A 14,804-nucleotide genomic window follows, 5' to 3' on the forward strand; every position below is an offset into this window, starting at 1 on the left:
TCCGGCATGGAATTATGTGATGACAGACTGTTTGCCTAAAATCCGACCATTTGTACGCTCCATCAGACAATTGTTGGCCAACTTTCCACCAACAAATGTCGGATGGCAGGCTAGTAAATTTTCATCGGACAACAGTCTGTTGTCAGATTTTCCTATCGTGTGTACACAAGTCCGTCACACAAAATTCCAAAGTACAAACACGCATGCTCGGATTTAATGCTCACCAAACACGACATTAGCCCAAAGGGTGGAGCTCAAGAGCTGACATTCCTCGTAGTACATCACAACGTTCGTGTTTGTTGGCTGACAATTGTGTACCATTTGTATGCAAAACAAGTTCCTGCCACACGCCCTTCGGACAAAAGTCTGACGCTTTGTCTGCCAACAATCGTGTGTACGAGGCTTAAGACTGGGATTCCATTAAAGTTTATGTGCATGTAAAGGCAGGCATCCCAATACTTTTGGTATTATAGTGTATGTATGATGACCAGGCCAGGTGGGACATCATCTGCATTGGACATTTAAAGGGGCACATCACCTGGACACAGACATTGCAGACATGGCGAACCTTGGCACCCCAGATGTTTTGGAACTACATTTCCCATGATGCTCAACTACACTGCAGTGTAGTTGAGCATCATGGGAGATGTAGTTCCAAAACATCTGGGGTGCCAAGGTTCGCCATCACTGGCCTAGACCCTAGAAGATCTGGTTGAATGGTGGGACTCGTGGGAGGTGTATGTAAAATTTGTCTGTCTTGTGGTGTCTTTTGAGACAACTTTTACTCTAAACAAAAGGAATCTGGTGGCACAAGAACTCCCATCTAGGGCTTGTTTATACTTGCGTCGCCCTCTAAAACCCAATCACCATGGATTCATTTTCCGAGTACTGTTATATATCGCCTCCTGGATGTCGGCTTTAACCCTGAAAGCCCTTGGAACTGCACCACAACCACATACATTGCACACAATTACAGGGCGGTTCTGGCACAGTTCAGTTGTTTGGTAGCAGTACTGGCCGCCGATTGCCTCAAAGCTGCAGCATGTATACCACCCTGGCCGGTATGTAAGGTATGTAAGGTTAAGGTGGGTGGTTGGGGGGCAGTAAGGGCTCATTCACACCAGGAGGTGCATCCGAGCATGCAATTTTTTTTTTACGAAATCCAAGGCATCGCGTTTTAGGGCAACACATTCATTTTAATGGACTGCCCTATGCACATGAAAAACGCAAAAAAGGTGCCAGTGCAATTTTAAAAATTGTGCCACACCAAAACACACAATACTGGGGTAACCATGCTCATTGGCGAGGGCAAATGTGGTGTGAACAAGCTCTAATGCCGCGTACACAAGATCAGAATTTCGGCCCGCAAAAGACCGAAGAGAGTTCGTGTGTATGCTCCATCGGACTTTTGCTGGCCGAATTCCAGCCAGCATAAGACTGAGAGCATGCTCTCAATTTTTCGGTCGGCAAAAGTTCCTATCCGAAAATGCGATCGTCTGTGGCAATTCCCACGCGCAAAATTCCCACGCATGCTCGGAACCAATTTGACGCATGCTTGGAAGCATTGAACTTAATTTTCTCGGCTCGTCGTAGTGTTGTACGTCACCGCGTTCTTGACGGTCGTAAGTTCAGCGAACTTTTGCGTGACCGTGTGTATGCAAGCCAAGCTTGAGCAGAATCCCGTTGGAAAAACCGTCATATCTTTTTTCAACGAGAAGTCCGATCATGTGTACGCGGCATTAAACTGCAGCTCACTCGCTTATTTTTACAACCCCCCCAGCCACAAGTGTAAAGGAAACCTTAGGGATCAATCACACTATGGCCTTTATTGGGGTGTTAGGGCGCAGAATCACAGCATGCTAAAATCGCATGAAACCCAGCTACCATGTTAATCTATGAACGTCTTCACATCTGTGCATTTGGAAGGCAATGCATTGTCTATTTTAAACAATTCTGCATGCTGCATCTTTTGGGCGTTTTGGTAAAAAGGCGCACTACATTACAGTAAATAGCAACACAAAAATGCTCTAAAAAGGCACTAAAAAACGCAATATGCTTTTCATATCACACCGCCCCTTAGGCTTCATGCACACGAGACGCCGGTGCAAACTCTGCTGAACATGTTTTTAAAAGCTGAAACCGGTGTTTACAAACGCCCATTTTGCCACGTTTGCATGCCGCGTTTAGCGGCGTTTTACCGTGTTTGCGTCTAGAAGCGTCTGCAGAGCAGAGAATGACATTTTGCAACCCAAATTTGGGGCCCCGTATCTCAGGGCCACTTATTGCTAGGAACCCCAAATTTGGTGTTCTAACACAGTGGACCTAGCACTATAACATATCCAGATTTGGGGTTCCTAGCACCAAGTGGCCCCGAGATATGGGGCCCAAAATTCGGGTCGCAAAATGTCATTCTCTGCTGCAGAAAAGTGCTTGACATCTTGCAACCCGACTTTGGGGCCCCATATCTCGGGGCCACTTAGTGCTAGGAACCCCAAATCTGGATATGGTGCTAGTTCCACTGTATTTGCACACCAAAAGTGGGGTTCCTAGCACCAACTGGCCCCGAGATATAGGGCCCCAAAGTCGGGTCGCAAAATGTAATTCTCTGCTGCAGAAAAGTGCTTGACATCTTGTGACCCAACTTTGGGGTCCCATATCTCAGGGCCACTTGAAGCTAGGAACCCCGAATTTGGATATGTTGTAGTGCAAGTTCCACTGTGTTTGTACGCCAAATTTGGGGTTCCTAGCACCAAGTGGCCCCGAGATATGGGGCGCCAAATTCGGGTCACAAAATGTCATTCTCTGCTGCAGTTTACCATCATAAAATAGGGTTCCTTTAAAAACACTTATAAACGCAAACGCAGCTAAACGCGGGTACCGGCGTTTAGCAGCGTTTGGCATCTGAAACGTGGAAAACTTTTGCGTCTGAACCCATTTTTTTGCTTCTGGAAAAACAAGGTTAAACACAACTGCCTAAAAACGCCAAAAAACGAGACTGTGTACATGGACGCATAAGAGCGCAGACGTCTCGGCATGTCTGTTGCACCTGGGGTTAGGCTCCATGCACACTGGAGCTCATAAACGGCCGTTTTTTGGAGTTTGGGCATTTTTTTTAACAGCCCATAAACTCCACTCTATGTTATCCTATGTGTCCATGCACACATGGACAGTTTTTAACTTTTATCAGCTGTTTTCTGAACGCCATAAAATCGCGTTCAGGAGTCGTTTTTCTGACCACAAAAAAATGCCAAACGCTCATAAACATCGATAAACGCTCAAAAACTTGGCTCACCAGCTTTTTGTAACGTTTTTGATGCATTAAAAAAAAAAAAAAAAATTTCCAAAAAAAAACCCGCAAAAAAATGCTAAAGAAACGTAGATAAACGCTATTGCAAAAATGTTGAAAGACTCAATGCAAAGCTACTGGCGTTTTTATAACGTTATTTTAACATCCAGTGTGCACGGAGCATTATGCCCTGTACACACAATCGGACATTCCGACAACAAAATCCTAGGATTTTTTCCGACGGATGTTGGCTCAAACTTGTCTTGCATACACACGGTCACACAAAGTTGTCGGAAAATTCGATCATTCTGAATGCGGTGACGTAAAACACGTACGTCGGGACTATAAACGGGGCAGTAGCCAATAGCTTTCGTCTCTTTATTTATTCTGAGCATGCGTGGCACTTTGTGCGTGGGATTTGTGTACACACGATCGGAATTTAACCGATTGGATTTTGTTGTCGGAAAATTTTATAGCAAGCTCTCAAACTCTGTGTGTCGGAAATGCCAACGGAAAAAGTCCGATGGAGCCCACACACAAGCGGAATTTCCGACAACACAATCCGATCGCACTTTTTCCGTCGGAAAATCCGGCCGTGTGTGCGGGGCATTAGAGCGGGAAGCAGCTGCTTGGAGCGGAAAGTTCTTTTAGCCTGATGCTATCCTGAAGTGCGTTTTTCAAGTCACGTATCCATATTTACCATTAGCCCGAAGAAAGAAAACTCATGGAAAATGCAAGTAAAACACATGTTGTATTGCATTCCATTTTAATGCAATGCATTAAAAATGACGTGCTTTGATAAAAATGCATCTATTGAATGGAGGAGATGGATGGTAGACAGTACCTGGCTTGTGGAAAACACTGGCGACCCAGAAAGGCGTCCTAACCATCCAATCGTATTGTTTCCCGGGAATACTAGTTTGGGGCTGTCCTGTATTTTGCCACATAGACACTGATCTGACCGATTCAGAATACTGACGTCTATATCTATGGGCACCTTTAAGTCTCATAAGGTACAAATTATACAGATAAAAGAAAAAGACGCACAGCTGGAACGATCAGCTCTACAGCCAGAGGTAGAAAGGAAAGGATCACAGGAAAGACCGGAGGGATGTGCAACACATGGAACAATAAAACCCATTCACCGTAAACACTGAAGGACGTGTATGCCGGCCATACATGGATCAAAATTCAGCTGGTTCAGCAGGGACCATGTGTGGGCACCCTAGGTGTACTGTACAACCAGCCTGTCGGGTTTTCTCCTGATCGATCTGTGCCGCCGCATATAGCCGGCAGCACTGATCACTGTATTCTGATGGTGGGGAAGGCTCCCTGCCATCAGAACACAATAGCACAGAGGGAGGATTCCTCCATCCCATTGAAATCAATAGGAAATGCATCGAAAACGCATTGCAGTAGCAATTTTGGTGCTCTTTTTTGAGTCCCACGTCCATTTTCACAGGTGCTTGCTGGGAATCAGGCCTCCAGAAAACACAAATGAAAAACACATCAAAAAACGCAATATGCATTTTTAACTGCACCAATGTGAAAGGGCCCTAAATCAGATTCATGTTTGTTTGTACCATTAGTTATTTGGTGGGGGGGGGGGGGGCTGGGCACCTTCGCTGTCATTGTGCTATTTGCTGGGTGTCCAGTGCACCCCCCTGTGCCTTTAAGTTGCACCCAAACGTGGAAATTCCGCTTTAAGGCCTCCTCTCCGCCTCCTGTTTGTGAAAATGAGCTTTTTGGGAAGAGGTGGGGAGCAGGTACCCGAAAATGACAGGTACCCCCTCCAACTTCAGTCCCGGTTGCCTTATTTCAATATACAAATACCGTACTGGTGACCCCACTATAGGGATAAAACTTTTTCGCAGAAGAGAGTTTAACAAGACTCGTGGCCACTCATTAAGATTAGAAGAAAAGAGGTTTAACCTTAAATTACGTAGAGGGTTCTTTACTGTAAGAGCGGCAAGGATGTGGAATTCCCTTCCACAGGCGGTGGTCTCAGCGGGGAGCATCAATAGTTTCAAGAAACTATTAGATAATCACCTGAATGACCGCAACATACAGGGATATATAATGTAATACTGACATATAGTCAGAATTCTTCTACATATTTTTGGTAAAAAAAATTGCAATAAGCGTATATTGATTGGTTTGCGCATAATTTTTAGTGTCTACAAAATAGAGATCTATTTATGACATTTTTATTATTCATTTTGTTTTTAATAGTAATGGCAGTGAATTTTTAGCAATTTTTAGCAGGACTGTGACACTGCGGCGTACAGATTCGGACACTTTTGACACTTTTTTGGGGACCAGTGACATTATTACAGCGATCAGAGCTAAAAATAGCCACCGATTACTGTATAAATGTCACTGGCAGGGAAGTGGTTAAGTGTTCCCTAGGGAGGTGTTTTTAAATGTGGGGGGAGGGGACTGACTGGGAGTGCACAGAGATCGCTGTTTCTGATCACTAGGAACAGCAGATCTCTCTCTACTCCCCTGACAGAACGGGGATCTGTTTGTGTACATTGACAAGGAATGTAAACATCCCTTGTAACAGAAAGAAAGCATGACAGGACCCCTTAAATATGAGATGTGGGGGTCAAAAAGACCTCAGATCTCATACTTACACTAAAATGCAAAAAAAAAAAATTAAATAAATAAATGTCGTCGGAGACGACCGGAGTTCGGCAGTGGGGGGGGGGGGCTCTCCCAACCCCGATAAAAGTGATCTTGCGGTGAATCCGCCGCTGAGACCACTTTTATCTGAAAGAGGAACACCGGCCATTTTCTAAAAATACCGGGGTTATGGCAGCGCTATTTAGCTATTTATAAGTACGGACGTATAACAACGGCGGCTGGTCCTTAAGTGGTTACACACTTAAGCCGCCGTGCAACAGACAGAACACACGCCGCTCCACATAGCCAAAAACCCGCCCGGCAACAGCGAGGCAGAATCTGACAATTTCATTTTCTCTCTTGCTACTTAGCAGATCGTCAGATAATGCCTCCGACGATCTGCGCATGCGCCATGTTGACGTCAAGCCAGCTGATCAACATATCAGCTGGAGTGACGTTGCGTACTGCGCATGCGCAAACCCATTGGAGACATTTTTCGACGGAGGGCATTTCTCGATAGAACACCAGCCACCTTATGTAACACCCACATGTGATGATGAGCCTCTTTGATTGAAAGAACTGAAATCCAATGAATGAAAGGGGCGGGCCAGGCACAGTCAGGCTGGGGAGGAAAAGGTGAGATTATTATTAAAGGGGTTGTAAAGGTTCGTGTTTTTTCACCTTAATGCATCTTTTGCATTAAGGCGAAAAAACACCTGGCAGTGACCGGCCCCCCAGCCCCCCCGTTTTATTTACCTGAGCCCCTTCATCTCTTTGGCGGTGATGCGCTCTCCCTCTCTCCACGGGGTCCCGGCTCTTGATTGGATAGACTGATAGCAGCGCAGCCATTGGCTCCCGCTGCTGTCAATCAAATCCAGTGATGCTGGGGGGCGGGGCTGAGTCCGGCTTTCCTGTCTATGGTAAGTAACCCCCTCGGGAGAACGTTTCTCCTAGGGGGTTATCTGATGCGGAGAGGAGCCGCGAGAGCCGCCGGGGGACCCCGGAAGACCAGGTTCGGGGGCCACACTGCGCAAAACGAGCTGCACATTGGAAGTAAGTATGATATGTTTGTTATTTTACAAAAAAATAAAAAACGATCCTTTACAATCACTTTGAATAAATGTCTTTTCAGACTCCGCCGGTATGTACGGACTTTGAAGGTCGCAATGTTTTACAGAACATGAATCAGGTTGGGTTGAGGAACATAAAGTGAAAACAGAATGAACAATACAAAGCAGAATAAAGACGATACACAAGAATCACACAGGATGGGTATATCTCTCCCCCGCTAATATATCCGCCATGTACACAGAGATCAGAGATCGGAATAAACAAAGTCAGTTTTATAAGTAATAATCCTGACAGCTGTACCACCAGGATAAAATATTACACGGGGGGATCCCACCAGAACCAGTGGCAGATGGTGCTCAAAATTTTTGGGGGGGCGCAAAAAAAATTTGAAATAAAATCATCAATTGCAGCCACTGTGTCCATCAAACACCACCACTGTGCCCTCAAATGCAGCCACTGTGCCCTCAAATGCAGCCACTGTGCCCATCAAACACTGCCACTGTGCCCATCAACTGCTGCCACTGTGTCCATCAAACGCTGCCACTGTGCCATCAAACGCTGCCACTGTGCCCATCAAACGCTGCCACTGTGCCCATCAAACGCTGCCACTGTGCCATCAAAAGCTGCCACTGTGTCCATCAAACGCTGCCACTGTGTCCATCAAACGCTGCCACTGTGCCCATCAAACGCTGCCACTGTGCCCATCAAACGCTGCCACTGTGTCCATCAAACACTGCCACTGTGCCCATCAACTGCTGCCACTGTGCCATCAATCGCTAACACTGTGCCCATCAAACGCTGCCACTGTACACTTCAAACGCTGCCACTGTGCCATCAAACGCTGCCACTGTGCCCATCAAACACTGCCACTGTGCCCATCAAACACTGCCACTGTGTCCATCAAACGCTGCCACTGTGTCCATCAAACGCTGCCACTGTGCCCGTCAAACACTGCCACTGTGCCCATCAAATACTGCCACTGTGCACATCAAACGCTGCCACTGTGCACATCAAACGCTGCCACTGTGCCCATCAAACGCTGCCACTGTGCACATCAAACGCTGCCACTGTGCACATCAAACGCTGCCACTGTGCCCATCAAACGCTGCCACTGTGCACATCAAACGCTGCCACTGTGCCATCAATCGCTAACACTGTGCCCATCAAACGCTGCCACTGTACACTTCAAACGCTGCCACTGTGCACATCAAACGCTGCCACTGTGCCATCAAACACTAACACTGTGCACATCAAACACTGCCACTGTGCCCATCAAACACTAACACTGTGCACATCAAACACTGCCACTGTACACTTCAAACGCTGCCACTGTGCCATCAATCGCTAACACTGTGCCCATCAAACGCTGCCACTGTGCCATCAAACACTAACACTGTGCACATCAAACGCTGCCACTGTGCCATCAAACACTAACACTGTGCACATCAAACGCTGCCACTGTGCCATCAAACACTAACACTGTGCACATCAAACGCTGCCACTGTGCCATCAAACACTAACACTGTGCACATCAAACGCTGCCACTGTGCCCTCAATTGCAGCCACCGTGCCCTCAAATCACACAGCCTTTGCGATCTGCAGTGGGTGTCAATATATTGTTAACGGCACCCCAAATGCAGATTGCAAACGCAGCGCGTCTGTGGGCACAAGATCGCATTGATATTGCAGTGCCAAGCAATTTGGCGTAGTGCATTTTTCTAAAATGACTTTTGGTGCGATCAGGTGCAATTTTAGTCCTTTCAAATGATTGGGGTGAAAATCGCACTGCAGAGGAGCACACAGGAATACAATGTGAACCGGCCCTTTAGGCCCCTTTCACACTTGTGCAACTTGGGGCTCCAAAAGTCACATGACAAGTCGTTCCCCATGATTTCTAATGATAACCATTCATATCTGTGCGACTTCAAGTCCTGCCAAATTCAAAGTAGTCCCTGTACTGCTTTGGTACGACTTTCATGCGAGTTGAGGTCAAGATACTTCAAGTTTACACAGGCGTTCCCTGAAATGGCATCAAAATCGCACGACTTTGAAGTAGCGGTAGTGTGAAAGGAGCCTTAGGCCTCATTTAAACAGGGGGCCAGGGGGTGGTAAAAACAGACGGTTAAGCTGCGGTTTTACTAAACCAACCTGCCATTTGACAGGTGGTGGCGCGTTGGTCAAACTTCTCTTCTGTGTCATTGGGGGTACACTAACTTTTGCACTCCTGTGACCCAGAATCAGCCAACAGCAGACTAAATCCCGCTGTCAGCTGACGGCACAGAACCCCTCCAGGTCTTGGAAGGATCCCGACCATTTTGTCAGGATGCACCCAGCTGCCTGACTGACAGCTGACTCCAGCTTTCAGTGTGCGGCTGAGAGGCAAAGCCAGCTGCCCCGCCCCCGCTCCAGTGAGCACTGGAGGGGCAGAGCAGAGAGCACGGAGGTGAGTATGTATGTTTTTTTTATTACTCCAACTTCTTTAAATTTGCCGTGGCCCTGGCATGTGTACAGCCCCCTTCAGCTGTTTGGTAGGTTTTAGATGGGCAGTAAAACTGCAGTTCAGTGGCCGCTCCCTGGATGCTAGTGAGAAAGTGGCCTAAAGGAAAGCAAAGCAAAAGTTTTTGATGACTATCTGACTGATGTGTGTGTGGGCAAAGATCACATCAAGATATGGTTTTCAAATGATCAGTCACTAGATGGAGCTGATGATCACAGGAAATGAATACTTATTTTCTATGATCGTCAGCACCATCTACTGGCAAAAATGTGGTATTTTCCAGAACCACTCTCTTTTTTTCTTTTAACAGCTGAGTTGAATAACATTCAAACTGTAGAGGAAATAGCCTGAGAACATTTGATTTTATCCCATTTGTATAGAATGAATGTCCCAGCAGTTTCACTGGATGAAAATCTATGCACGTTATTTTTATAAATTCCCCCTTAGTTATTGTGACGTGTCTTTCTTCTGTCTCCCCGCTCTGCCACCTCTGTGTGGGTAGGGGGAATTGAATTTGGGGAGGGGGCAGGAGGTAAAAATTGTTCTAGATGGGGAAATTTGGGGAGGTGTGCTAGGAGTGGTGAGTTGGGGGGATTTGTCCTGAGAGGGGAGATGGGGGAGGAGGATTTGTGCTAGGGTGGGGGATCTGGGGGGTTTGTGCTATAAAAGGTAATATGGTGGGAGGGGATTTGTGCTAGGGTGGGGGATCTGGGGGGTTTGTGCTATAAAAGGTAATATGGTGGGAGGGGATTTGTGCTAGGGTGGGGGATCTGGGGGGTTTGTGCTATAAAAGGTAATATGGTGGGAGGGGATTTGTGCTTGGGGGGGACATTTTTTTGGGGAAGGGGATTTGTGCTAGTAGGGATGATTGGGGGGCATTTGTGCTAGGATGGGGGATTGGGAAGGAGAATTTGTGCTGGGAGGGGGGATTTAGAGTGGGGGGGAGAAGAATTGGGCTCGGAGGGGAAATTTGAGGGGTGGAGGATTTTGGGGGGGGGGCGGGGCACATGTGGAATGACAGAATTTGACCTACAGATACAGATTAGTGCACAATTTTTTGTGGGGGAGGGGATTTTTGCTAACACATAATGCTCATACATCTTGGGGGGGGGTTGCAATTTGGCATGTTCACCCTGGGCTCTATTGACCTTGTTCCAGCGATGGGTGGAGGATCCTCCCCGCCCAAATGTGATGGCCAATCACAAAGGGTGAGCGCTGTCACATGACAGGAAGGGGGTGAGCCGTGGGGGTCATTTTCTGTTCCCGGTGGCTTAATGGAACAGCGGGAGGGTGGGGGGGGGGGGGGTTCCCACAGAAGTTTATTTTTACAAAACGTTATGAGAATTATAATTCACGGTCAGCTTGGATGTGAATGTCTCTTAAACTGGCCATACATCTTACAGTCTGGTGGACAATCTCCCTAAAATTCACCAAGAGTATGTAGTGCAAGAGCCTGTCTGATTGGATACAAGCTGGTTGGATAGATTAGGTAGGTCCTCATATTGCATGGATTTTGTACATATGAAGTTGATTGTACAGAGATTGTATTGGCAGATTGGAACCTGTGTGGTGACCCTAAATGCATCTCATTAGCTTTGTTATCTTTTTCTGTGTGCCCCTCTGAAACTGGGGTCCCGACTGATTTCCCTGACTGATCTCACTCACTATTAGTGTGTCCCGGTCCTTGAGACGCTCTCTATGGAAATCATAGCAAAGTCCCAAAGTCAGCGTTAGTAACAAAAGTGAAGCTGGTATCAGAGGGGTGCACAGAAGAGTCTCTCCTGGCTGACAAGGTAAGAGCTCTCAGGTTGGGATGACTGGCGCTCTTTTCCTTTACAACTCAGTTTCCAGTGTCAGGTTTTCTATGTGAACACATTGGAGATGATTCACATTCACTGGAGGAAATGTTCATGTTATTACAATGATATATTCATCCCTTATACAGACTTCTAGCAGCACTTTACTTTATTACCTTCCCTGTGATTCACCCGTCACTCCCTCCCCCCTAACATCACCCGTCACTCCCAATCAGATCTCACCCCAACCTCAGTGTCCTCAACTGTCACTTGGACTAGGCATGTTGTCACACAGATCTCACTCACTGATCTGTCGCTGTACTCGCACTCAGCTGTCACTCCAAGCTCACTCTCAGCTGTCACTCAGACCTCATCCTCAACTGTCACTGCGATTTCATCCTCTGTTTTCACTGTGATCTCACTCTCAACTGTCCAATCTCACACTCAGCTGTCACTGCGATCTCACACTCAACTGTCACTGCAATCTCACACTCAACTGTCACTCTGATCTCACACTCAGCTGTCACTCTGATCTCACACTCTACTGTCACTGCAATCTCACACTCAGCTGTCACTGCGATCTCACACTCAGCTGTCACTCTGAACTCACTCAACTGTCACTGTGATCTCACACTCAACTGTCCAATCTCACACTCAGCTGTCACTGCGATCTCACACTCAGCTGTCACTCTGAACTCACTCAACTGTCACTGTGATCTCACACTCAACTGTCCAATCTCACACTCAGCTGTCACTGCGATCTCACACTCAGCTGTCACTCTGAACTCACTCAACTGTCACTGTGATCTCACACTCAACTGTCACTCTGAACTCACTCAACTGTCACTGTGATCTCACACTCAACTGTCCAATCTCACACTCAGCTGTCACTGCGATCTCACACTCAATTGTCACTGCGATCTCACACTCAACTGTCACTCCGATTTCACACTCAACTGTCACTGCAATCTCACACTCAGCTGTCACTCTGTTCTCACTCAACTGTCACTGTGATCTCACACTCAGCTGTCACTCTGATCTCACACTCTACTGTCACTGCAATCTCACACTCAGCTGTCACTGCGATCTCACACTCAACTGTCACTCTGAACTCACTCAACTGTCACTGTGATCTCACACTCAGCTGTCACTCTGAACTCACTCAACTGTCACTGTGATCTCACACTCAACTGTCACTCTTATCCCACATTCAATTGTCACTCCGGTTTCACACTCAGCTGTCACTCTGATCTCACACTCAGCTGTCACTCCAATCTCACACTCAGCTGTCACTCCAATCTCACACTCAACTGTCACTCCGATTTCACACTCAACTGTCACTGCAATCTTACACTCAGCTGTCACTCCGATTTCACACTCAACTGTCACTCCGATTTCATACTCAACTGTCACTGCAATCTCACACTCAGCTGTCACTCTGATCTCACACTCAACTGTCAGTCCAATCTCACACTCAACTGTCACTCCGATTTCACACTCAACTGTCACTCCGATTTCACACTCAGCTGTCACTGCAATCTCACACTCAGTGGTCACTCTAATCTCACACTCAACTGTCACTGCGATTTCACACTCAACTGTCACTGCGATTTCACACTCAACTGTCACTGCAATCTCACACTCAACTGTCACTCCGATTTCACGCTCAGCTGTCACTGCGATCTCACAACCTCACATGGCTTTCATACCTGTTCCATATATCTGTCTGTCCAAAGCTGATTCTACACCTACAATCCCTCTCCAGTCCAGACATTCAGTCTTAGATAAGGAATGTGTAATGTGATATGAAAAACTTCTTGGAGAAGATACATTGTAGCGTTATTCCTTCTATTAGAACTCTGGGAATTATTTGTATGGCACACTAGGTCCAGCTTGGCACAATGTAAGTATGTATAGTATACTAGATCTCATACCTGATAGGCCGCGGTGGAAGCTGACAATCGCTGTAGTATTCAGCGCTGCTGCAGTGATTGCTGTGACTTCCCAGGTCATGACCAATCGGGTTCCCCTCCTCACACTGACCAAAGGGGGTCGCTCTCTTCGCACTGTCGCCATTCATAGAACACTTTGGGTTTTTTTAAGAATTCAAGGCATTCTGTAACTGGGCGAGATGGAGAGAAGGGGTAGTGATTTAATGATCTCCGTTCTGTCCAATCAGAGGACACCTTGTATCCATTGAAAAAAAAACGCAAGATAATTGCGGTCGTAGCGCCATTTACCACAGTGATTGTCAGCTTCCCCAGCGCTCCATATGGTATGGATCCTATGGAGGAATGCTGTACGGCATGTATGGTGTATGTTTTAGTAAATCTGGCAAGTCCTATTCTGGTGCCTTTTTTGTCCTGTCAAGAAATCAATAGGAATGCATTTAATCAGAATCTGTCACTTTGCCCATTAAGGGGCCCCCAGACCCCCCACCCAATGACACCTTACTAGGGACTGTGGGAGTCATGTCTCTCTGTGTTATCGCCATGTCATATCTCACCTCCCAATTCATGTATGGGCAACTCCACTCAGATCTCACCTAAATCTTAGTGTCCTCAACTGTCACTCTAGGACTAGGCATGGTGTCACTCAACTTACACTAAGAATCTCACACTCAACTGTCACTCAGACCTAATGCTAAACTGTCACTCAGCTTTTGCTCAGCTTTAATTCTCAGTTGTCACTCCAATCTCACACTTAGCTGTCACTTTGATCTCAAACTCAACTGTCAATCAGATCTCATACCCAGCTGTCACTCTGATCTCCTGCTCAACTGTCACTTACTGTTCACTCAGCTTTCACTCTCAGCTGTCACTCCTATCTCATGCCCAACTGTCACTTCCCTTTCATTCTCAGTTGTCACTATGATCTCACACTCAGCTGTCACTATGATCTCACACTCAGCTGTCACTATGATCTCACACTCAGCTGTCACTATGATCTCACGCTCAACTGTCACTTCGCTTTTGCTCAGCTTTCATTCTCAGTTGTCACTTCAATCTCTCAGTCAACTGTCGCTCAGCTTTCATTCTCTCGCACTGATTGGCGGATGTTCTCGGTCAGTGTTTGTGGATCGGCCGATGCTCTTCTTACCTTCAGGATCCCGGCCATGTCCCCGCCGATCCTCCTCGGTGCAGCCGCACAGCAGATCCTCCGCTCACACTGCGGCCATCCGAGCAGCAGAGGCCGCCTCACCCCCCTCCCTCCCCGGCCAGCCAGCCAGACACCTCCCCGGTCACATGGGGCTCCGACTGGGGGGTCTCAGCATCCTCTCCGCCCGAACCGCCGCCAGCCCATCCCCCCCCGATGTCACCCCCCCAGAACCCCCAGCGGGGTACGGCGAGGAGGCGGAGCGCCGACAATACAGCACCGAGCCAGACCGTTCTCCCCTCCCCCGGTACCGAGACCGACCTCCGCTATACCGGAGCCTTACTGTCCTCCCCTCCTCCTAGACATCCGCTATACCGGAGCCTTACCGTCCTCCTCCACCCCTATACACCCGCTATACCGGAGCCTGACCGCC

At 47.4% G+C, this 14,804-nt stretch overlaps 1 protein-coding gene across 1 annotated transcript in view; it reads right to left on the bottom strand.

Moving 5' to 3' along the window:
- ST6GALNAC3 (ST6 N-acetylgalactosaminide alpha-2,6-sialyltransferase 3) overlaps positions 1-14,573 on the bottom strand; it is a 473,122-nt gene extending 458,549 nt beyond the window's left edge. The window contains exon 1 of the mRNA XM_073593717.1: positions 14,375-14,573. Coding sequence (XP_073449818.1) covers positions 14,375-14,392 — 18 coding nt within the window. The 5' untranslated portion in view covers positions 14,393-14,573. The remainder of the gene's footprint in view (positions 1-14,374) is intronic.
- Between the last annotated feature and the right edge of the window lie 231 nt (positions 14,574-14,804).

This window comes from Aquarana catesbeiana, linkage group LG07 (assembly GCF_042186555.1).
Source record: "Aquarana catesbeiana isolate 2022-GZ linkage group LG07, ASM4218655v1, whole genome shotgun sequence".
In the NCBI taxonomy this organism is placed as follows: domain Eukaryota; kingdom Metazoa; phylum Chordata; class Amphibia; order Anura; family Ranidae; genus Aquarana; species Aquarana catesbeiana.